This window comes from Condylura cristata, unplaced genomic scaffold, assembly GCF_000260355.1.
Source record: "Condylura cristata isolate star-nosed mole 26May11 unplaced genomic scaffold, ConCri1.0 scaffold00016, whole genome shotgun sequence".
Lineage (NCBI taxonomy): Eukaryota > Metazoa > Chordata > Mammalia > Eulipotyphla > Talpidae > Condylura > Condylura cristata.
In genome coordinates this window covers 31,585,594-31,611,408 of record NW_004567117.1, presented here as the reverse complement: position 1 = coordinate 31,611,408, position 25,815 = coordinate 31,585,594, and the positions used below count along the sequence as shown (strand labels likewise).

Below are 25,815 nucleotides of genomic sequence, written 5' to 3'. Positions count from 1 at the left end.
TTTGAGATTATATGTTCATGTTTTCAGACATTTTTAAAGCATTAGATCATGATCATAGGTACTGTATTTTGAGTGCCATTATCTAAGTTAAATATAACAGTTACATTATTTACATTGTGTAATTATTTAGATTATCCACAGCTGATGGATAATCAGTCCAGAATTTTAACTTCACCTCAAGTGTAGTGTGTTTTCTGTATTTAAGAGGAGCTGTTCTAATAATCTGAGCTCCTTGATCTGTTTCCTTAGTTGAGAAACAGGAAACAAGAATTTTATTGAGTTAGGTCACAAGTTTTTAACTGACAAAAACAATTAAGTGATTGTAAAATTATTATTATTTTTTGAATCTTTGATGCCTGTTTCTGCTTCTATGTTTTTATCCCCTTTGGCACGCTTTATGTAAATTTTATTAGAACTTTTCAAGTTGAAACAATCCGCTCTGCCATTGAGGTGGGCCCGGGACAGCTACTAAAACTGTCTCCTAACTCTCTTCGGATTTCTTTCATCATTGATTTACTTGAACAGTGGTCAAAATAGTGTACTAGACCATTTTACTACGGGAATAAATTCTTTGGAACTTCTTTGGCATCTCCATTTTCTCAAATTGAGGGGCCAAAAGAAGTCCAGTTTTTACATCTTGAGTTAAGAATTTCATTTCCTGTTCTTTCATTTATACCTTTCTATGCAAAATCACTTTAGAAGATATTTGAACTTGCTAAGGGGTGATCAGTCCCTTAAACTAAAAGTTTAAATTGGGGAAAATATAACTAGTATTGTTTAAAACATCACACTGAAGGGTGTGTGTAAATTTTACTCCAAGTGTACACTTTCATTTCTTTTCTCACTGTTACTGAAATCCAATTTTATAAATTTTTTTTTGCTACTTAAAAAAATATTTATTTATTTAAGGATACAGAACTCTGGGGTACAGGTCAGAGGTGTAAGGTGTGAGAGGATTCACTAGAGACAGAGCAGGGAGCAAAATAGGTAGATAGATGAAGTCCACTGCTGAGGGGAGCACCGGGCGGGTCAGGAGAGTTCTGCCGCCCCATGTGGGACAGCTCCCTGCCCAAGGATTGAACTCGTGCTGCAGTGGCTGTGATAGCTTCATAGTGCTGCGCCTTAACCCATTGTGCCACTAAGGAGGACCCTTTTCTGCTACTTTCTTGAGTAAGTGCATGTACGTTATCTTCCATGGTAGGTGGTGAAATTTTGACATTTTAATAGTTCTTTCATTTTGGCAGTTGAGTGACAGCATATAGAATTGTCTGTGAATCACATGAGTAGAAAGACCTTTTGGTTTGCTTGGTGCATTAAAAACTGCTAAGATAAATTTATACATGCAGTTTTTATCCTTTGACTATTTCCTATGAATAGGCCCTTTTAAAACATTAACATTTCCACAGTTTAACCACTGAATGGGCTGATTCTAGTTAGCTTTGTGAATGATTTCTATAATTCTCTCTTTGCTAAGGAAAGGGGAACAAGTCTTAAGAAATGCTTCCATACTTTTCTGAATGGTTACTTGTTGATTTACTCAGGTCATTTTTAAATTGACAAACGTTATATAATCTGTCAGATTGTGTTTTGGGCTTAAAGTGATATTATTAGTCTAAAATGTCAAGTTGGAAATCATTTTAGGGTAGAATTTTCAGTGTAAGGGACTTAAGTATTTTCAGTGTTTATTTTATGAATCTTATAGTTACTTTGATTGTTCAACATATCTGTGTTCAGGAATCTATAACTTTCCCCAAAAGCTTTCTGGTCATCTGCATTTTATTAAAAGATTTGAACTATGAACTATGAGTATATCACCTTTCATTGCTGAGATTCACATATGAGATTGATGTGCTTAAAAGTAAAATAAAACTAGGCTAGATTTCTTAAAGTGTGAAATAGGGAAAGTATAATTTAACTTCTTGACCAGACTATAGATTGTGATTTTATAGCAGTTATAAAAGTCTTCTGTCATCTTACTACTTTCCTCAATAGATTTAAACTGTTCTATTTTCTTCCAGTTCTTTATCATTCCTGATTTTGCATGATTGTAATCACAACATAGATAATACATTTTATAATGGTTAATATGTGTATGACACAGCTTCTGTATTGTGGGTGTATTTTAGATTGATGCTGTGTGAGTTTACTTCAATAGCACAGTAGCTAAAATAATATTGTTCCTATTGAAAGAGCATTTAACTAGAAGTTAGAGCTATATTTATTCTTGTATTGTGATCCTGGATAAATTAATTAAGCTTCTCTCCCTGTTTTTGTCACTTATACATATGAAGTTACTCTTGCTTTCTCTGTTAACTTCTTAGGGGCTTTAAAGGGAATAAAAGATCATCAGGGTGAGTGAACTTTGAATAGAATATTGGACTACACATATTGTGAGTTACTTCTAACCAGCATGTTATTTGCATAGCAACAATGAAATGCTGAAATCTCAAAATACATTCCCTTTGTGGCAGCTAAGAAATACTTTCTCCCAAATCTCTTCCTCCCTTATTGAAAGACTTTCTTTAAAATATAACATAAAGCCAGTTTTAACTTTATTTTAGCCAAACAACCCCAAATTCTAAATAAGGTTTTGCTAAATATATAGGTAGTTGAAGTTTTTAGTTTTTAGAAATAGTTTTTTCTCTGTAGTTAAAATGTCTTAAAAAATTAATTTTGTGTGGGAACCCAAACAGGCCTATATTTAAGAATATGTTAACCAGCCTTCTTTTTTAGGTCGGAGTGTTCTACAACCAGTTGTAAACTTCTTTTCTAGATTATGTATTATTCAACCTTTTTTAAAAATTTTAATCCCCGTGGGCCAATACCATGCCTGGCAGTGTTTGTTGGTACCTCTTGTGTTACTTAAAAATCCAAAGTGTGGACAGATGAAGAGGAAAGAGACAGATGGGTTGGCAGAAAAGAGAGTTGAAAAAGGAAAAAAAAACATTGGATGATGGAAATTGCTAAAGGACCACAAACAGTTCCTTCTGGCACTGTTCTTTGGCTCCATGACATAGGTCACAGGTCACAGTTATCAGTTTAAGTGTGCTGCTGCAGTGGTGAGTATTTTACTGGCCAGCTGTAGCCTGTCTGAGCAGTCACACCAGTTGACTAAAATATTGTAAATAACTCATACACTTTGATGTGTGACAATGACCAGAAATAGGTGTTTAGTTTTTAGATGACCCATTTTATATCTTTTTTTGGTTGTGGAAACTTGAATTCTTGAACTGTGGGCTTTATTTGAAATTAGCCATTTTTTCCTTACCAACAAATGTTCGTTCTTATTTATTTGTCCATTTTGGAAAACTGCTCCCCGTCTCACAGTGCTGCTCTGTTGATGAATGAGGGATGCGTGCTCTAACACTGAGCTCAGGTCTTTTTATTCTTTCATGCACCAGCTAATAGCAGGGTCTCCCTGAGGATGTGGAGGAGAGTAGTTCTTACCATCCAAACCAGGCTTGTTTCTCTTCTCCTGTCACCTCATGAATTGTGGCTGATGGCATTTGGAGACCTTTTCTGACCATGTGGCTGATTCCCTCTCTCGTTATAATGAAAACTATAATGAAAAACATTTTTTCTGAACATAGTATTTGCTAAATATTTTCTTTCTTTCTTTTTTTTTTTTATCATAAGTGAACACTTGTATCCTCTTCATTTTACTGTTTTTGAAGTTAAGGTCAGAATTGTCAGTCTTGTCAGAGGATTGTAGTGAGAGAATTGTAGCTCCAAAGAAGTTTTATGCTCTTTGTACAGTCATTCTTGGTGTGCCCACCTTACATTATTTATACAAAATTAATTACCTGTTACAATGAAAAACTTTAGGTGGTAGTGGATAGACTTTATTTTAAACTTACAGTGGCATGGTCTTGATTTGGAAGTTAGAATTTGCATCCTTTATGATTTCCTCTCTGGGATGTTACGTTCTTACGCTTGCTGACAATACATGGTTGTCAAGTACAAGAATCACTGGATTTGGTTGCAAAAGATCTGAGTTTGCAAATCTAGGAATGTGTGGGTTTACAGGCTACAGCTAGGTACTTTTAGTAAGAATAGTAAATGGTTAAATTTTACTGGGATGTTGCCATATTCAGTAGAATAGAAACATTCATTGACCTAGCAATTTCATTTCTAGGATTTAGGTCAAGGAAATAATGGAAAAGTGCAGAAATCTATATAGGAGGATATATGTACAGATGTCCAAGGCAATGTTTATGGTAGATAGTTGCCAAGACACATAACTTTCATCCCAACAAGACTGCCTCTTGCTTCCCTTCTATCATCACATCCATTCTTTCTGTCCTCCATCTCTAACTCCTGGCAGCTGGAGTCAGTTTTCCATCTCTGTAATTTTGTCATTTCAATAAAGTTATATAAGTGAAGTAATTCATTATGTAATGTTTTGAGATTTTTTTTTCCCACTCAGCGCAGTGTCCTTGATCTATCAGTGGTAGTTCCTTCCTTTTTATTGCTAGTAGTATTCTCTGTTGGCAATGTACTGTGCTTTAAATAGATGACCCATTGAAGGACTTTGGGATTGTCTCCAGTTTTTGGCTGTAGTGAATAAAGTTGCTCTGAACATGTGTGTGCAGGTTTTTGTGTGAACATCAGTTTTTATTTCTTTGAGATAAATGTTCAAGGGTGCAATGGCTGGGGTGTATTCTAAGTGCCTATTTATGTGAAACTGCCAAACTGTTTTCCAGAGTGGCTGTATCGTTTCACATTTCCCACAGAAGTGTATGTTAGGTTGTATGTAAAGATCCAGTTTCTCTGTGCCTTTGCCAGCATTTGATGATGTCACTTTAAAATTAAAGTGAAAAATTAACTTTAAACATTATCAAGAACTTCTAACAGTTCTTGATAAGTGTGTATTACCTCATGGTGATTTTAGCATGATTCATTTTAGAATGATAAAATATAAAAAACATTCTTCTAGAAAAGAAAAATTATAGAAATTGAGTTTTGCTGCCACTTATTAAGTTACTCAATACCAAGAAGTTTGCTGAGTGAATAAGGAATACAAATCCGTTGCTATGTACTATGTTTTATTGCCATAAGACAGTAATGTAAGCAGAATCAAAGCAGATCACCTATAGTTGTTTGACCCAATTGTTTGATACTATTTCAAAATGTAAAACTACTTCCAAAATTACTACATTATGTTTTATAACTTCCCTTTGTTCCATAGGGGAACACTGACAAATTACTTGTAAGATATATTAAGGAATAAATATATGCAAATTTGACAGTTTAATACATGTGGTTTTGTTTTATTGTTGTTGGGGGATTAGGAAGCTCACATTATGGAGTTATGTCCTGGACACTTTTCATGCCTTGCTGCACATAACCCCATGAGACAGCCACTTCCTTCCATTTTACAGATGAGGAAACTGGCCCTCTCAAATTGAGGATCATTGCTGGGTCATACCAGCAGGAATGAGGAGGCTGGAATTTAAATATGTGGCTTCAAAATCTGTGCTGTCCTCATTGTGCCTGGGGTGTGACATTGTTTTAACAAACAGGTCACATAACTGGAAATCTGTGGTGGCTGTGTGGGTGAGTTTGGACTGCTAATAGTGATTCAGTCCAGAAGCAGTACATTTGGTGTTTAAGTTTTGGACGTTTTGACGTTCCATATTCTTACAGTTGCCATTCCTTCTTTGTGTTCTAATTGGGTATGTCATTTCAGTGTAAATAAACTAGAATTTTAAAGATTAAATATACTTGACTGCTTTAAGAAGCAGTGGGCAATCATCGTGGCTGTTGTGAGTCATGGTTATGGCTAGCTCTTACCATGTGTAGCGCCCCCCAGAGGTAGCACACCATCGTTCATACTGTCTTTTTATTTTTTTTCGCTAAGGATCTCAAGATGGTTGTAGCCCCAGCCAGACATTTACCCATTGTCTACCCGGGATCCCTGCTGCTGCTATGACAGTTCCCTTAGCGTGTGTTTTTGATTCTGTTCTGAGTGGCTTCCCATTTTACACGTGTTAACATCCAAATTCCTTAATGTGATATTAAGGTTCCTCTATTTTACCTTGCTAGTCTTTCTGCTGTCTACCCTCCCCAATGAATTAATTTTGTCCTGATGTGTATTGGTACACTTAATGGAGGTTGCATAGATATTATTGATTATTTTAGACATAATTTAGAAAAAATTCAGCCTTATAATTTGTTTTCATTGGGGGCTTTTTCTTGGAAGCTATCAAAAAGCAGGTGGAGGGTATGAGGTTGAGTTCTCTAGAGAAATTCTCTTTGTGAAATCAAAGTAAGGAAGGGACCAAAATTAGCACATAATCCAGAAATGGGAGTTAGTAATGTTTAAAAACTTCCTTAAAGTTGTGAAAATGTTAATAACCACTTCCTTGATGAACTAATCTTTTGGGAAGGCCAATGGAGATTCTTAAAAATGTAGAAACCTTAAGACTGGTCTCAAATTTTCTTGTGTGTGTATGTGTGATTGTGTGGTGTAACTCTTTAGACCCGTGGGTATTATTGGAGGGTCACTTGAAAATCTGAGATTCCAGTGACTGTGTATGTTGCTGCTGGAGTGAGCTAGTGGTCAAACCCCTAGAAATTAACTTCAGATAGAGCTACTACTCGTCATTGGATTAAAATGGTGGTTTATTTAGAGTTTAAAGGAAATTTTTTTAAAGTTTTATTTATGTATGCATACAGAACTGGGGTACAGGCGAGAGGTGCAGGGATGGTGAGAGGATTTGCCAGAGACAGAGTGGGGAGAGAATAGGCAGTTTGACGGAAATACACTGCTGAGGGGAGAGCAGGTAAGACAGAAGTCTGCCACGCCCTGTCCAGGGATCGAACTTACGTTGCAGTATACCTTGTAGTGCTGCGCTTTAGCCTGTTGTACCACCAGGGAAAGCCCCAAATTTAGTTCATTTTTAAAGAAATTACTAGTTTTTAAATATTCATCCCTAATTTCCTATTACTGACATTTCAAAAATTGACCCAAGGTTTTGGAGTTTATCTATACAATAAGCTTGAAATACTCTGTGGTACTAGTTTATTTACTCTGTATCACTACAAATATTTGACTGCTCTTTTTTTTTGTCCCCTTTTTCACAAGCTTCTAGTACCCCAAATCTGCCTTAAGAAATAACACTTGGTTTCTAATTGTAATTGTCTTGGAAACACTGGCATATTTTGCTGTACCATTTTACTTTTATTTACTGCAAATGATGATTTGTTAGTTGCCTGCTGCCAGAACATCTGAGCTCATTTGTTTAACTAAAACAGTACTGTGCATAAATGCCTATAACACGCAGCAACAGTTACCAACCATCCCAGTTGCTTACCACCTCATTTTAGCTCTAAATCAAGCAAATGGGAAAGAAGATTATTCTTGAAATGTTCCAAGAAGTTTAGAAAATTGGAGGATGGCAGGATGGGAGGGAAGGAATTCTATTATAACAATCAGTGTGTTGCTTTTGGCGGGGGTCTGTCTGGCTGATTTCCCTTGTAGAAATAAGTAATGCTTCAAATGCAGAAATTGCAGGAATACTGTAACACCAGAGCTCTTGAATTCTTTATTTAATAAGTAATTGCCAAGTGTTTTTCCTCTTACTGAGTCACTGTACCAGGCACAGTGGGGAATACGCAGGTAAATGAAACCATTTTCCTGTTCCCACGGAGTTTATAATCTGGGCACTGAAGGTGTTTTTGACCAGAAATGGTGCTAGTTAAGAAAGTGATGGCAAGGGTCTGGTTTCAGGTCATAGTCATGTGTAGGGCCTCAGGCCTGCGGCCTTAGAGAAACACTTGAGGACAGGTGCTAGCTGCTCACCACCAGAGGAGACACGCTACTTCCCAGTTTCCCAGGTCTCTTCATCCTCAATGACAGAAAAATCAGACAGCCTCCAAAAGACATAGTAGGTTGCATTTGGAAACAACCAAGTATCTTAAAAAAGGTTTTAATAAAAATTTAAACTTGGGGATAGACCCTGCCTTAAGGGCTGGAAGGTGTGAAATGTTTCTTGAGGAGCAGGAGGAAGTAATTAATTTTCTTCTCTGGTAATGAAGTGTCTGACAATGGCATTCATTCAGTAATTTTTATTAAGTGTCTGCCTGGAAACATTGTGATGACCAAGAAGTCCACAAGCTAATGGTGGTCAGAGACAAGCAGTTGGTCAGTCCTGCTGCTGTTACTCAGTTTTATGAGTGGGTGCTTTTGGAGCAGAGACTGGTCTCATCTGGCTTTGGTGATCCAGGGTTTCCTGGAGGAAGTGAGGTCCAAATCAACTTCATTAATGCATGTTGGAATAATCCTTTTTTTCAGGCTAATAATGTATTAAAAATAAATGATAAATAAGTAGAAGCTGTTGGGGGGCCATCCATTGCTTTTGTGTTGGACAGGTAGACACTGCACTCTCTCCTCTAGGTATTTGGTGTACTTCTCTAATCATCGTGGTTGCTGTCCTCTGCCATTGAGCTTCCCAGAACATGCCAGACTCCGCCCCTGCCATGCCTTTGCGTGTCCTATTCCTGTGTAGGAAGCTTTTGTTTGCCCAACTGAGTTTCTTGTTCCTGAGAACCGTTATACTTCCTCCCTGATACCTTTGTACCTTCTAGACTATTCATCAGGTAGGTTGGGTGCACCTCCTGGCAGCTCACTCATAGGGCTGATTTTGATCTTGCCTGCCTGTGTCTTCATTCCTCCAGGTAGCCTGAAACAGAGGGAGCATCTTTCACATAGCCCAGCTTCCCTAGAGACCCAGGAAGAGTTTGTTGAAGAGACATGTTTAAGAGCTTTTGAAGGTTACAGCCACATGTATATAATTGAAGCTTTTGGTTCCAGCTGGTTTTAAGAGTGTTATTGACTGAAGAAAGTAGAAGCACCCGTGAAACAGTTTTATGCATGTGGTCTAGTTTTTACTCTCATAAAGCTCTTTAACAGTCTTTTGCATTTTATACTTCTTTACTTTCATTTTTTTTTTTTTGCTTGAGTAACCAATAAATGGAGTAATTCATAGTGCCCTGTTCTTGCCAACTACTAATGTGTATTATTAAACCTGACCATGGTGATTTATTAATTAGATGGCTTTTGGTTATTAACAAAAATCAATTTGATTTAGCATGTGAGAGAAAGAGAGGCATGTGTGATGCAGATACAGGGTGTCTCATGGAATCCAAGATAAGGAACACCACCGGGCTTCAGAAAGTACTCTGAAGAATCACAGAGCAGCGGGAATTCTGAGAGTCTGTCAATTTTTGCTTTTCTCTACAAAGCTCTCGTATTCATCTTTCTTACTATTTCTCTGCTTCTCAGTATATAGAGGATGGCTTCCCAGAACCTTCAGCTTTTCAGGCAGGTTCCAGCCATATGGAAAGCCTGACTTTCCAAGTCAGTTCCAAAACCCCCAAGATTCTGGCTAAGCCTAGTTAGGTGTCTCTCTCCTTGATCCAGTCAGCTCCCAGGGGTCATGCTGAGTAAATCTTTTCTGACTGTTCAGCGCTGAGGAGTAGGTAGAATAGTGAAGAAAGGGATGGCGAGATCAGCAGAGACTTTATAAGGCAAGTGGATCTTCTAAAAATACCTAATGCAGGCCCTCCTTGGTGGCACAGTAGGTTAAAGCACAGCACTAAGAAGCTTAAGCCACTTCCACATGTGTTCAATCCCCGCCTGCCCCAGAGGTGACCCACAGTGCGCGGCAGACCTCTCCTGACCCACCCGCTGCTCCACTCAGCAGTGTACTTCATCAGTCGGCCTTTTCTGCTCCCACTGTCTCTGGTGAATCCTCTCACCGCCCCTGCACCTCTGGCCGGTACCCCAGATCTGTAATGCATAAATAAATAAATCTTTAAAAAAAAAAAGCCCTAATGCAGTGACAAAAACTAGAGGCCCACAAGCCCTTTAAGGTAAGGTCACTTCTAGGTGGTTTTGACTAAAAACACTTCACTCTTTTTTTTTTTTTTTTAAAGATTTATTTATTTATTCATACAGAACTGGGGTACAGGCCAGAGATGCAGAGGGTGAGTGGAATCACCAGAGACAGAGTGGGGAGCAGAACAGGCAGATCGACGAAGTACACTGCTGAGGGGAGCAGTGGGCGGGTCGGGAGAGGTCTGCCATGCCATGTGGTCACCTCCGGGGCAGGCGGGGATCGAACTCATGCGGAAGCAGCCTTAGATTCTCAGTGCTGTGCTTTAACCCGCTGCGCCACCAGGGAGGGCCCACTTCACTCTTTTTTAAAAAAAGATTTATTTATTCATAGAAGAACTGGGGTATAGGCCAGAGGTGCTGGGGTGAGAGGATTCACCAGAGACAGAGTGGGGAGCAGAACAGGCAGATCTGATGAAACACACTGCTGAGGGGAGTGATGGGCAAGACAGGAGAGGTCTGCTGCGCCATGTGGGTCACCTCCCAGGTTGGGGATGGAACTTATGCTGCAGTGGTTGCTGATAGCTTGATAGTGCTGAGACTTAAGTTAACCCTTGCACTACCAGAGAGGCCCCCAATACTTCAATCTTAGATGAAACTTAAAGATATAACTTTGAGAATATTGTAATTATTTTCTAAAATATGGTCACAACTTGAAATCCTTAAGGTAATGACATAGTTGCTGAATTAGTAGATAGTTGTTTACGTGTATACTTACTGCTTCTGATATATGATATTGTCTTTAATCGATGGGAGACAGATTCTGGAGCAACTCTGTCTAATGGAAATCTAAATTAACACATATGTAATTTAAAGTTTTCTAACATAAAGTGAAACAGGTGAAGGTAGTTTTAATTAGATTAAATAAAATTTAACCCAATATGTCCCAGATATTGGAACTTTATGAACATAGGGATTAATAATGAAGTTCTTTCTATTCTTTCCAGACTTAGGAAATCTAGTGTGTATTTTGCTTCTAGCACATCTCAGTTTGGACAAGCCACCTTTCAAGTGGTCAGTGGAGTTACATGTGGCTTGTGGAGTTAACCATATTGGATAGTGTAATTCCAGAAATAATCATACTAATCACTTCTGTTCTACAGTGTCTGAAATTTTCTTGTCAAAGCCTTAATAATGTTGATTGCTCTTTTTAAAAGTAACCTTCATCAGCAACAGCAGAGTCCCCTTGAAGATGGGATTTTTAATTTAGCCTAGAAGAGTTGCCTGTTAGGAGGATTTGCTTTGCCATGTGTATTGGCAGAAAAGAGTACTTTTTTATGCATTTTTTATTATAATAGTTTATTTGTTTCTTTTTGCATATTTATAATCATTGAAATCTCTTTCCTTGTTTCTTCTTTTTTCATGAGACTTCATGTATCTACTGAAAATAATAGTATTTTCCTAGATAATCTATAATGCCATGATCAGAATTGACCTAGAACTGGGCAATAGGGCTCTTGCATTGTGCTCTGCTTTTCAGAATGCCTTTCTCAAATTTTTGAAGACCCCCCAACCTTCCTGAAAGGCAGGGTGCCAGAATGCTTCTCTTGTTAGACAGTTGGCAGTTACAGTAAATTTTCTAATTACATTGAAAATAGAAACTAACTTTATTTCACTGGCTGTATTGCTTACCCACTTTATAACTTAATTTCCTTCTAAATTATTTTCTTTTTGTTTAGTCTTTTAATTTGTTGGTATGTACATATTTAGTATTGTGGTTATTAATTACCTTTCCTCTATCTTTCCAGTACTGAGTTGAAGCTCTTGGAGGAGGCAACTGTTTCAGTCTGCAGGTCTTTAGGTAAGGGGGAAAAATGAGTGTGTGCATGTGCATGCATTTGTAAACAGGGACAATTAGTTAAAAATTTATGAATTTTGATAATATAGTATGAATTGAGTTGGATGAAGTGATGCATTCCTGAAGATGATAATAGTGGTGGTAATAATACTAATAATAATTCACGGTGCTCATTGATACCACTCGAAAGTACTGTTCAGTTAGGAAGCATATGTCTGGTTAATTTGCAGTAGTGGTAATGAATGCTACTAGGCCATAGACTCTCATTCAGCTTGTTCTTTTCATGAATTTTGAAATACTGAAGGAAAAAAAAACCCAAACACTAAGTTATTTTTATACTTGCATGGACAATTCACACAAAATATAGGTTGATTTGTTCTGTGATTTGCCAGCTGCACAGACTTATACTGTTGTGGGCCTGGTTAACTAGAATAATGATCACTCATTAATATAAAATATTAGGAAATTTGCTGTTATGGTAAAGTGCAAGGGCTCAGGAATCATTTTATGATGTTAATTTCAGCTTTGCTATTTATTAGCAGGGTCTTAATTTCTTTATCTGAACTCAGGGTTTCATGAGGAAAAAACCAGAGAACATAGGAAATATCCAGTCGGCTGCCTAGCTTGCCCTCTTTATTCACTATTTCTATGAACAAATGTTACCTATTTTAACCCTCACTTCTTTATATGCTTTACTTTCAAGTTGCTAACAACTGAAAAGGGATGTATATATTAAAAAAAGAAACCACAGATAATTATACTTATGTTGCATTGTTGTCTTGGAAATTAGGAAATAATTTTATCTGTTTAAAATGCCTAACGTGCATGCACTTAATAGTGATAATGATATTCTGTTTTTAAATCAAGCTGTACTCCATGTAAGCTGTCTCATTAACTCCCATATACGTTACTTTGCCAAAAAGTCTTTGATGAAATATTTTTGCTTTTAAAAACAAGTTATGTTGGTAATGACATGGTGTGACTGTAGTAGTTGCCTTGCCCCCAAACCCCATAATATTTAATTGTTTATTTATCAAAAGAAAATATTCTACAGTCCAAATATTCTTGCTTTCATAGGTTCAGGAAAAAATTAGTGACAAATTTACATGGAAATCCAGCCAAAGAAATCCTTTGTTTCAAGATCACTTTACATTCTGAAATATACCTGGTCTCTTCTGAATCTTTTTTGGAATCATAGTTTCTGTAGAAATCTGCCTGTGCTTTCTTTCGTGGTTCAGCTACTGTTTCTTGGTGTCAACCCTGGATGCAGTGATTCTCCAACACAGAAAGTCCCAAAATGCTTGGCCAGAAGGCCTGGCACCTCAGGACTTGACAAGGCCCCAAAGTCATGATGGTGCTGTCTCCTCAGCACCATGTCCTTCCATGGCAGGAGAAAGGAGAGCGCCTGACCTTCCTTCAATTTTTCCTTTTTGCTTCTTTGTTCGTAGGTTTTTCCTTTCAGTGATTAAATATTTCTCATCAAAATTTTTTCCTAGAATTTGATGAGGTATTTTTATTAGGTCTTTGTCAGCTCTGAAATTTTCTTAGTTATGACTTTGAGTTACTTAAGTTTTTAGTTTCTTCTCCTCAAGTTAGGATCAGCTGTAATATTTTCAGGGTGGGCTGCTGTCCGTTACCTTCTGCATCTTCATTTTCATTACCAGTTAGCCTTATTCATTATGCTGTGCATCATTTGGCTGAGAAGGCATTGGAAGCTTATTTTTAGTCATCTATTTTTCCCCCTGGATGTCAGGCTCTTTTCACTACACTTATTTCTCCCGGTAGCTGTGTGTTCTTTAACTATGAAAAATAGATGGTGGGTGTTCCTGTCTTCTACTGATGGCACTTGTAAACTAAAATTCTTGTGGTGATTTTGATTCGGCGCTTTGGAGGTTTCAGTATAACTTCTTTCTTATTCTGTTGTGCTGTAACTGCTCTCTTATGCTTTAAACAGCAAATATTCATTGAACACCATTTATATTACAGGTTCTAATTTTTATCTGGGGATGTGACTGCAAAAAAAGATTGACCTAAGTCCTTTATCTCATGGGTCAATCGCAGTGGGGAAATCAGACCATAGATAAACATACATGTATTTTATAAAATGACCACTTCAGGAAATAAAGCAGACTAAGAAAGGGCTTAGAAGTTTCCCATGAAGGCACATTGTTGTTACCAGCACAGGTGTGTTGTGCAGCGCCTGTGGGTGCTTGTAAACTGCTGTTATTTTAGCTTGGAGAGAGCCTGTTGCAGCTTTCTAACCTAATTTCTTGAACCCATGAGTTTTTTTTTGGGGGGGGGGTTGCAGATTTGCTTGGTTGAAATGGGACTCTCCATTACTGCCCTACTTCTTGAGGGAATTCTAAAATCTTCAGTTCAAACATCTGGATCAACATTTTTTCCTGTCTCTGCCATCCAGCCTAAATTGTCCTGGTTTGGCTTGTTTGCTTCTTCGCGGCCTTCTGTGGGGGTTGTAACCTCTGAGTTGGTATAGAAAGTTACTGGGTGGGAGGATTAATTAAGTTTTCTGGATGAGTTGACAATGGGACAGGGAAACTTTTTCCACAAAGCTGTTTTCAGACAATTAGACTTGCTCAGGGTCCATTGATTGATTAGCAAGTAAGTTGCTAGCTTTTTCTTTAAAATTTGTAATCAATGAAAGTGTTTCTTTTTTTGAGAATTTTCTATACCTGTTTACCATTTTCATGAGCTTATTTATTTTTCTCTGACTTCATGGATATTGTATTTTTAATTGTGCTTTTCCCACAAATATAGATAAAACAAAAATTTCACACTCGTGCAGAAACAGAATAATATAGTGAATTGCTTTGTGCTCATTTCCTAGTTTCAGCCATTTTCACCTTGTGGCCATTCTTGTTTTATCTGTCTCCCTCAGCCGTGTATTGAAGCATGACATTTGTACAGAAAAGTATACAGGTAAAAAGTATGTGTAAAATCAAAAACATATCCTCACTTAATATATATTTTATCTAAATTCACATTTTTAAATGTGATTCAACTCTGTTAATATAAATATCATCCATATATATTTGATATGTATTTTTTAAAGGATTTTTACAAGGAAAAAATACCTATATTACTAAGGAAACAACATCATAAAATGTATACTGAGTTTTGAAACTTTGTCTTAGTTTGCTTGAATTAAGATCTAAATAAGGTTCACACCTTGTTGGTTGATAAATTTATTTTATTATATTTTAAATTTATAAAATATATATGTATAATATACATACGCACATATATAAAACATCATTGTTCCTTTTTGAACAATGTATGCTCATATGCTTTCTCCTTCAGGTGTATTCCCTGTAAAATTCCCACCACCAGTTTACCGGTGCATCATCACCATAATAGTCCCTTGTGTCCTTCTGATCCCTCATCCTCCTTGTCACTTGCAGAATGTCTCAACTGCCTCTGATTTATGGTTTTGGCTGATAAATCTTTAGGATTCTTTTCATAATTAAGTTCCTCCTACACGTATCTTTCTCTTCACTTCTCCCCATTGGGTTTCTCCAGCCAGCAGCAATGGCCTCACTGGGAGACTTTAGAGAGGTGCAGAATCTCATGTTATACATCACATATACAGAATAAGAACTTGAATTTTAGTAAGAATGCCTTGTGATTTAAATGTACATTCAATTTTGTCAATTCCCATAGCTTAGAGTGGGCCTAGGATCTGCATTTCCAATGACTTCCATATAATGCCGTTATTGCTCACCCATGAGCCACACTTGCTTTACCAAGGTGCTACAACATTTTATCACAAGGGAGTTAAGCAATTATTTGCATTGTTTGTCAAGTTGCCGGTAGATCTGTATTAACTTGGCAGTTGCTAAGCACAAAGCAAGTTTGTTGTAATGGTGTACTTATTCCCATGTAGCTTTGAAAAGCACATGCAGACCTGATTTTTTTAAAAAATAATTCTAGTGCTCGCTTTGGCAGCACATATACTAAAATTGGAACGACACAGAGATTAGCATGGCCTCTGTGCAAAGATGACATGCAAATGTGTGAAGCATTCCATTAAAAAAATTTTAGAGAGCTCCATCTTTCCAAATCTTTGACACATTTTTAAGTAGTTCAGATATATACACAGAGATGGCAGCAAAAGCATAATTCTCTGATCTGCATAAAGATGAATGCTCTGGCAGCACAGGCCAATGTGTTTGAGTGTTTGCATTTTTGTTTTTCAAAATAGTTAAAATTTTATTTCAAAAGAGAAATAAATATCAAGAACTCTGGAGTTTTACAGTGTAAAAGCAATTGGTAAGGCAAAAAGAGTGGACATCTGTCACTAATGTATTTTGGACCCAATATTAACCTTTGTGGATCAGTAAGATGAAAGATCTGACCAAGTGGTCTCTCCTTGCTGATGAATTCTTAACTAATGAGCTATTTTGATTAGTCAATATCCTCTGAGAAACAGAACCAGTAGGGTAGATGGAGATACAGAAAATGAAATTTGTTATAAGAAATTGGCTCATGTGATTATGGAGACTGAGCAGTTCCATCATCTGCATCTGTCCTGCGTCCAGGACATTCAATGGTGTAAATTCTAATCTGAGTCCAAAGGCCTGAGTTCAGCAGGGCCACTGTTGGAAGTCATAGCCCAAGGGTGCAAGTTCCATTTCTCAGCTCATGTAGTCAGGTAGAGAGAGCGAATTCACCCTTCCTCTGACTTTCTGTTCTATTTGGGCCCTTAGTGGGTTGACTGATGCCCCACTGTGTGGAGGAGTCCACTCACTCTACCAGTGGAAATGCCCAAACAGCCTCTCAGACACCCTGGGAAAGAGTGTTAAACCAGTTTTCTGGGTGTCTAGTGGCCTAGTCAGATTACTGTGTAACATCGGTGACCCCATATGTCTTGCTGCACAGCCTGATAGAACTTTTAACGGTTTCAGAAGTCACATACGTTGGCTATATTGATTGGTAATAGCATAGTAGTTTAGAGCCAAAGATTTGAAACTGCTGGTTCAAAAACCCACTGATGTGTCTTAAGAGCAAGTGAGATTTTACAGCTGAGAATCTGTAAGATGGAAGTTATATTGGTATTTATCTTCATAGGTAGTTTTGAGGATTAAATGAGGTAATGCATATGAAACATTTAGTGCATGTCTTTCAATATATGTCAGTGTTGTTTCTTTTAAAGATGAGAAAGCTGAGGTAAAATGATTTGACTGGGGTTCAATATCTGGTTAATTATAGACTTTGATTTAGAAACCAGATCCCCTGATTCCCAATGTAATAGTCTCTTCTTCAGGCTGGATTTGCTGAAATGCCTACATTTTAAACTTTTTTTTTAAAAAAGATTTATTTATTTATAAATACAAGAACTGGGGTACAGGCCAGAGGTGCTGGGGTGAGAGGATTCACCAGAGACATAGTGGGGAGTAGAACAGGCAGATAGTCTGAAATACGATCCTGAGGGGAGCAGCGGGTGGGACAGGAGAGGTCTGCTGGGCTATTTGGGTGACCTCCTTGGGTGGGTGGGGGGTGGGTAGAACCTGTGATGCTGTGGCTGTGGGTATCTTCCTAGTGCTCTGCTTCCTAGTGCTGCTGCCCCACCAGGGAGGGCCCAATTTTAAACTTTTTAAAACTTAAAAATACACTGTTTAAAATTTGTTTCTGATCAAACATCTAAGCATGTTGCTTTTCTTTATATATCTGTTTGTTTTTCATTAAAACAATTTGTGATTATCTAAACAAACTTTACCTTTACAGTTTATTGGGAATATAGAAGATCAGTTTTCAAGTTTTTTAAAAAAAGCATATTCCTTTTTAAAGAGAAAGATGTAAATGTAAATATATGTATTTATAAACTTATTTACAATTTTGAATTCTGAGGTGAAATAGCTGTTTTTCTTTACTGTTTCTATCATTTTTCATTTTGTAAATTATTTCTTGTTCAGAATTAAGAGTAAGCAGCTGTTTCTCTCATTGCATGTTTTTCTGATTAGATGTTAAATTGGTGTAAAGGTTGGTCAGTGATTGACATTTGCTCTTATAAATGTTGTGATAGACTCACTTTGAAATCACTTCTTTAAAATTTTTTTCTTCTCTTGCAGTTGTAAACAATCCTCGTACAAGAAACCTTGGTGCACTAATCAAGGTCTTCCTTTCTAGAACCAAAGAACTAAAACTTTCAGCAGAATGTCAAAAGTAAGATGACTGATGAATTAATAAGTTCTTTCTCTTTTTAAAAAAGATTTATTTATTTATGTATATAGAGCTGGGGTTCGGGGGCTGTGAGAAAATTCACCATAGCCAGAGTGGGGAGCAGAACAGGCAGATGGAAGTAGTACACTCACAGGGAGCAACGGGTGAGACAGGCGAGGTCTGCTGTGGCATGTGGGGCACCTCCCTGGCTGGGGATCGAACTGGCATGGAAGCTGCCGCCGCCGGCTTGCAGTGCTGCGCTTTAACCCACTGTGCCACCAGGGAGAGCCCAAATTAATGTTCTCTTTATGTTTAACATATAGATATTTGAATAACCGGATATTTAATCTAGAAATAGATTCTGGGCTTCTGAAAACTGTGAAAGAATTATTCTTGTCGTTAAAGGAATAAAGTAAAAGAGATTTCATTTACTGTCTTAAGTCGTTGGGATGAGATCATAAAATTCTGGAATCTGATTTCAGCATGCAGACAGTCTTTGGAAATCTTCTTTCAGAAGATCAATGGTGATGAAATTATTATTTTAAAATGTAATATCCCCCATTATCTTTGTTGATCACAGTTAGTTTAAATAATGACTTAATTTGAGCGCTGTATCATTCTGTATCTGCTATCTTGATTTCTTTCATATTTTTTCATTAAAGAAGGCTCCTCTCATATGAGATATTATAGTTTTATTTGAGGTACAGTGAATAGTTAGCCTTTTAGGTACTCAGTGTTTTTTAAAACCATTTTTGGATGGCAGTCTCTTAACAGGTTATTCCTTGTCTTGCTCCCAAACAAATTAAATTCAGTTAAAATTTTTCTTGCGAGTTCAGGGTCATTAATTCAAATTGCAAGTAGTATGCGGTGCTGTGGGCAATGCCCCATTTTAAATTTTGGTGGGCGTTTACATAGATTCTCCTCAGTATTACTATCTTTTGTTTTTTGATTTTTAAGCTTTCTTTGAATTGTCAGTGTGTGGGGCAGCTATAAAATTAAGAACAAAGAACACTTATGCCTAACGGAAATATTTTTATTAAGTTGATTTACTTAAGTCAGATACACAGGATGAAATGTGAAAGTAGCTAATCACGTGTGCTATTAAAAGGTATGGACGTTGTTCTAATACTGTAAACAGAATGGGCAAAATTGAGAAATTGTGGTTCAGAAATAAACTGATGATGCCCATGAGTAACTGCTGATCCTTGTGTGATTTTGGTTTTCTTTTCTAGCCACATCTTTATTTGGCAGACACACAATGCTTTGTTTATTATTTGCTGTTTGCTGAAAGTGTTCATCTGTGAAGTACCAGAGGAGGAATTACAACTTCATTTTACTTATGAAGAAAAATCTCCTGGCACTTACAGTAAGTATTTTGAAGATGTTCTGGGAATAGACTGTGTACATGGTAAGATGGAATGTGAAGATTAAAAGTATAATTTTCATTTTTGTATGACAGGACATAGGTACTCTTTCTTCCCCGTCTTAGTTGAAATGAGTCAAGAGTTTTTTTTTTAAAATAATATAATAGTTTATTTTGACATCATTTTGTGCATTTTTTCATGTTAGTTGTAATACCCGTGGGCTTCCCATCACCCATGTGCCATCACCATAAAACATCTTTGGTATATAGCTGTTCATTATTATTATTTTCTCACCTGGTCAGTTATACTCCTGCTATGAGTGAAACCATCCGGTATTTTTCCTTAGCCAAGATTCTTAAAGTTAATTTTTTCTATTTTTTTTTAAATAAGTCAGTATGTTTGAGATTTACTTATTTTGACTCATGTACATGGAAAATAAAAATATTTTCAGAGGTCAATTTAAATGTTATACGAGGACAATATATTGTTAAGTGAGACAACCAATCAGAATTACAGGTTTTATAAACATTAAAGTTTACTTTCATAGGACATAATAGTAACTGAGTCTGTGTGTCTTGAAACTACTTGATAGAAGTAACATTTTCTTTATTTTTAAAAAAGAGTTATTTATTTATGCATATAGAACTGGGGTGCAGACTAGAGGTGCAGGGATGGTGAGCGGATTCACCAGAGCCAGAGTGGGGAGCAGAACATGCTGGCTGACGAAGTACACTGCTGAGGGGAGCAGTGGGCAGCTGAGGAGAGGTCTGCCACACCATGTGGATCACCTCTGGGACTGGGAATTGAACTCACAGAAGCAGCTGCAGCTTGCTTGCAGTACAGCGCCTTAACCTATTGTGCCACCAGGGAGGGCCCAGAAGTAACCTTTTCAAGGACAGTTTTATGATGTCTTTTTATTTTCTGAAGATATAAATGCCAAGGTTACCATTTTCTCTGGATACTGTTGAGATTTTTTTTTGTCAGTAGTTGGGATGGCCTGTAGTTTTCAAGATTAGCTGCTGGTAATTCATGTCTTAGCATTAAAACTTATAACCTGGAAAGTGAAAGTACAGAATGGGTTTGCTAACACCTGAAATGTGGGGAGTGCAGTTTCCCTCAATTCTACCTTCATTCTAAGGGCAAAGTGTTTCTCCTGAGTTTCCTGGGCTCATTTCTTCAACTCTGCTTTAGTTAGGCTTTCTAATCTCCCTTGAGCTTTATACATTAATTTTGAATTTGTCTTTGTCTTTTTTTATTGTTGTTTCAAAGATTCATATATTTATGCATTAAAGAACTGGAGTGTAGGCCAGAGATGTAGGGGTGGGGCATGAAAGGATTCACCAGGGCCAGTATGGGGAGCAGAACAGATGAGGTCTTCTGCACCATGGGGGTTAGTTCACTGCCTGGGAATGGAACGTAAGCTAGAGTGACTGGCATTAGCTTGGCAGCACTGTGACTTATCCCCTGCACCACCAGTGAGGCCTCCATTGATTTTTAATTTTAAGAGATGAATATATTTAATTTTCTACTTTGAAATTAGCCTTTTTATATTTGTTAAATATATACTGATGTGTAAATGGTTAGCACCTTTAATGAGAATTGTGTCTTAGATGTGTTAGCTTTATTTTAGTGGTGCCAACCGTGCCAAAACATATTTCTGTTCAGTGAGTCGTCTTTCTTCAAAGGCCTAGCATCACGAATGGGGTAAATGTTTATCCCTTAAAGTGTGACAGCATAGTCATACCAGCACTTGCTGAGCCAACATTTTGTTTCACATTATTAAATATTTGCCATATATTGTATTTTATTAGACACAGTATTTTTGTTTTCATATAAAATTGTTTTTGATTACTTACATTGAGTACATTGATGCACTTCAGAGATAGTACTGTATTTTGGTGCCCAGCGTTCTCCCAGAATACCACTCATATGCAGGATTGAGGATATGGTATGTCATCTGTCCTAGGTAACCTGAAGTAAGGAAGTTTAAAAAGTACTTTGCCAACCATGGCCCAAATCTCAAGATGGTTGTCTCACTGAAAGAGCCATGTTATTTAGAGCTGATGTTAGGTAACCTTGTGTCTAGCTGAGTTAGCTGTACAGAGTCAGCAGTTTAGGATTTTATACATGTTCTGTAGTTTCTTTTACAATTGGGTCTATCATTAGTCCTAAGTCTAGTGAATACCTTTTTAAGATTCAAGACTATGTTTTTGGCATGTGTGATCATTTTCATTTTAGTATTAAGGTTGTTACTTGGAGATGTTGACCTTTTTTTTTTTTTTTATACACTTTCCACCAGTTTCTTTTTAGAATTTATGAGTGTGATAAAACTAAGTGATCACACCGTTCCTAATGAATGGGAAAAGGAATCTCACTATGTAGTAGTTGAAAACTTTCATTTATCCGCCAGTACATGAATATCCCAATTAGGTTTCCTTGTGTCATCCTTCTCCATCTTGGCTTTATCATCCATTCTTGCTAAGGTAATGACTAGTATTAATTTTATATTTTGCATCATATATTTAGTAGTTGGAGGTCTAAATCTGTTGACTGTCTCTACAGAATTTTATAGTGGCTTGTTTCTTTTTGGTATTTGAGTAGTTGGCTGTGAGCCTTTGTTTGGTCTTAATCTGAGGCACCAAATAAGGGAATGATTTGCATTTGCTTCAAAAGGGATAGAAGAGAAGCGGGAGGAGGGGGAGAGACGAAACCTTGTGAGGTGTGAATTTATCTCCTGAGGGTTCTTGGGCTTCTCTTCTTCCCCACTGTCTGAGGCTTAGACTCCCCGTAGCAGGCATGGTGAGGACATGAATCCTCGCCATCACCCTACCTTTAGAGTTTGCTTCACTGTTTTGCTTTGACTTTGGGCCAAAGTTTGTGTACTTGTGGTTTTTGGTTATGGTGCTGAGGTCCTTGGAGATTTTCTGGAAGCTCATCAATGCACCAAAAATATATTTTAGCCAAATACTAGTTGTTTTGTACAGGAGAATTTTTTGCCAGTGGAAGGCAATTACAGTTTCTTTGCAAATATTAAAAAAAAAAAAAGGAAGGTATCTGAATAGTAGCTCAGTTAAAAATAAATGAATAAATTTAAAAATAATACAAAGAAATAAGTGAGGATGAAACCTTTGGAGATGAAGAGGCTGAAGATAAAAGCAAAATGAGAGAGAATACTGAAAGGAAGGTGCAGGGCAGTAGGAGGCCCTGGGGTCAAGAACACTGAGAGGAATACAGGCTTGTTTTGCAAGCAGGTATCAGGTGTGTCCCTGAGCAGGTGACTGTGCTGGCACCCAGGGGAGGGAGGGCCTGGGCATCTTCTGAGCACTGGGGAAAGCAAGGTGTGTGGACCTGAGGAGTGTGGAAACAGGTAAGCTTGGATCTGTGGAGGGTAAAAACATAACTAGTGGCTTGTCAAATCTAGGTACTAGACTTGCATTAACTACATTTCCTTGGCATAAAATAGTTCAATATAAGTTGATTAAAAAAATTTCTTTCTAGGATTTGCTCTCATGCATAGTTGGATTGAACATATATTTTAAAGGATTTATTTACTTATGAATACAAAAACCGGGTCTTGGCCAGAGGTGGGGTGGGAGAGTGAGAAGATTCACCAGAGACAGAGTGGGGAGCAGAACAGGCGGATTTGCTGGAATACACTGCTGAGGGGAGCAGTGGGCCAGACAGGAGATGTCTGCTGTGCCATGTGGGGTTAGCTCCCAGGCCAGGGATCGAACTCAGGCCATACTAGTTTGTAATAGCTTGGTAGTGCTGAGATTTAACCCCTGGTGCTACCAAGGAGGCCCTGAGCATACATGTTTATCTTTGCTTTCTTTTGAAGCCCTAATATATCAGCAAAAGGACATTTAAAAGCCATGAATTTATTAGGTTAAAAAGAGTGACAAAATGTTAATCACATTTTCTAAGTAAAAAAACTTTAATAATGATGAACTTAATCAGTGAAAGGTGAAAGCTAAATGCCTTCAGGGATGGAGAATTCTGGACAAAGCCAATTCTTGCTGCAGAAACCCTGGAAAAGCTTAGGAATTGGAAATGCCAGGTGACTCTGAAGGCAAACAACCAGGAGAATAGAGGCCCAGATCTTTCTCTTGCCATGCAGTCATGAGACCCTCTCCCACCCCCGGTTTAATACTAGAATTTGTTTTCAGTAGAGCCTGAACGCCCAGGGCCTCCCTGCGTGAGTTCTTAGGCACAGTGGAGGTGGTTGGCTAAGAGAAAAGGCTATAAATGGAAGAGCCAGGCATCTTGACTTGGCTTCTAGAATGTTGGCCCAGGGTTTTTACCAATTCCATTCTCTTTCCCATTAGATTATTAGATACTCTTCTGGAGAAAGTGAACCAAAACAAGAAAAAGATTTAGAGATTAAACTCACCTTTGGGTGTCCCCCAAGGAAGCGACTTGGACTTGCCAGGGGATCACTGTTGGGCAGGCTGTCGAGTTCCTGCTGTGCGCCAGTCAGTGCTTGCCTGTTTCTGGCAGGTAAATGGAGGGCCACGGATCCCAACTGAAAAAAACATCTAGTTCCTGAGAGATCAAAAGAAGGAGAAGAAAAGTTTTTTATGAGATTGGAAATGCCAGAAAGAAAACCCATAACAAATACTTCTGATACAACCAATTTCCTTTACACCCCTGCCTCAAAACCTTTTGAAGGCTGTCTGGAATTACCTTAGAATCCATGGTGTATTTGTTTTACTGAATGCAGTGGAGTTAATCTCTGCTTTGAACCAGTTTGGGGTGTTTTGACCATAGCAGCTTGTTCACTCCTCTTTCCTATGCTCTAGTAGTAACAGGGCAAAGGCAGGCTGATACAGGAGATAAGCCCGCATTCAGGTAGTGTGTGCATGATTGGCTTCTGTTTTGTTTTGTCTTAATATAAAACCTAGTTATTTAATTTCATCATTTATAGATAAGCAGTGCCAAAAAAATTTGCTGAAAAATTTGACTCGGAAGGAAGAAAACATAGATTTATTTCTTTAAAACATTTAGCAAGTGAGACTTGTGATCTGTCTTTGCAGAAAAATAAAAGTGCTTCTAGGGGCTCTCGAACTATCCTTTGGTGACTTATTAGGTGATATGCTATGTTTGTTTTTTGGGTGATATTTTTCTCTCTCACTTTTTATGTTACCAGGGGAGCAAAATGAATTAAATTTTACGAATAGGCACATTTTATAATGAAACCTGCCAGACTGTATTTTGCTTGAGGATAATTAGAAACATTTCCGTTGGACCACAATTATAGCAGACAGCCAGAATTATTGCAGATTTTATAGGGATGGTATGGGACATAGGCTTATAAATATTATAATGCATTAAAATGTAGATCAGTTTTATTTTTAGAATAGAGTGAGTCCATTTGAATTTTCTTAATTTATGATTAATTTATAGGGGCATATTTGATTCTGCTGGTTGGAAGCATATATCTATATATATAAATAAATTCTTAATATTTTAGCATAATTCCATTGTGAGTTTCACAGTGAAAATCGACAATAGCATAGCCTCTACCATGGATTTTTTTTTTTTTAAGATTTATTTATTTGTGCATACAGAACTGGGGTGCAGGCCAGAGGCTCAGGGGCGGTGAGAGGCTTCACCAGAGACAGAGTGGGGAACAGAACAGGCAGATTGACGAAGTACACTGCTGAGGGGAGCAGCGGGCGGGTCAGGAGAGGTCTGCCACACCATGTGGTCACCTCCAGGGCAGGCGGGAATCGAACTCATGCAGAAGCGGCTTTAGATTCTCAATGCTGTGCTTTAACCCACTGCACCACCAGGGAGGGCCTACCATGGATTTTTTAATATAAATGTATAGTGAATATAATCTAGCTCTTTGTTTTTCATTTTAAAGAAGTCAATTTTTTGCATACAAGAACTGGGGTGTAAGCCAGAGGTGCTGGGTAGGTGAGAGGATTCACCAGAGAGAGTGGGTTGCTTTGAACTTTTCAGGCATACTATCAACCTATTTTTAGAGTATAGCTATCTTAATTCTTAAGTGTTTAGTACTTGGATTTTGTGCAGTGTGGCACTGGACAGCATTGAGTGAATGGGAACTTGACTTTAAATGCAAAGGAAACTGACGATTCTCTTGGGTCTTTTACTAACTACATGTAACCTTACTTAAGTGGCCTATGTGTTTCCCTCTGGGGCTGTTTCTTTGTTTTCTATCATTAGGTGGTTCTATACTTCTCTAGTGCTTCCCTCCCCTATTCTTTTCCCTTCTTTTCTTCCTTTCCTCCTACTCTGATGGAAGACATTTGATGATGATAGTGTTTATCTCTCACTCTCCCTTTGACCAAAATGAGAGAATGGCATTTTATCACATGAAACTGAACCGGTGCCTAAATAGAAGAAACTAACTGGGGCTGCAGCTTAGTTTCAGGGATGGATTATTAGAGCTGTCAGGGACCACAAATGTTGTTTTTTCTTTCTTTGTGCCTTTCTCTGGTGCTGTTAATAGGGATCTGAGATGTGGGTTTAATGTTTTAAAGTAGGAGAACGGCACGTTTAGGGATGGAGTATCAGTGACTTTATTTATTTTTTGGGGGAAAGAATTATTCATT

The 25,815-nt window shown here is 37.7% G+C and overlaps 1 protein-coding gene across 1 annotated transcript in view; it reads left to right on the top strand.

Annotated features, from left to right (window-relative positions):
* The window catches only part of DYM (dymeclin), a 286,000-nt gene that overhangs the window by 22,339 nt on the left and 237,846 nt on the right, over positions 1–25,815 (top strand). The window contains exons 3-5 of the mRNA XM_004684007.2: positions 11,647–11,699; positions 17,783–17,876; positions 19,106–19,239. Coding sequence (XP_004684064.1) covers positions 11,647–11,699; positions 17,783–17,876; positions 19,106–19,239 — 281 coding nt within the window. The remainder of the gene's footprint in view (positions 1–11,646; positions 11,700–17,782; positions 17,877–19,105; positions 19,240–25,815) is intronic.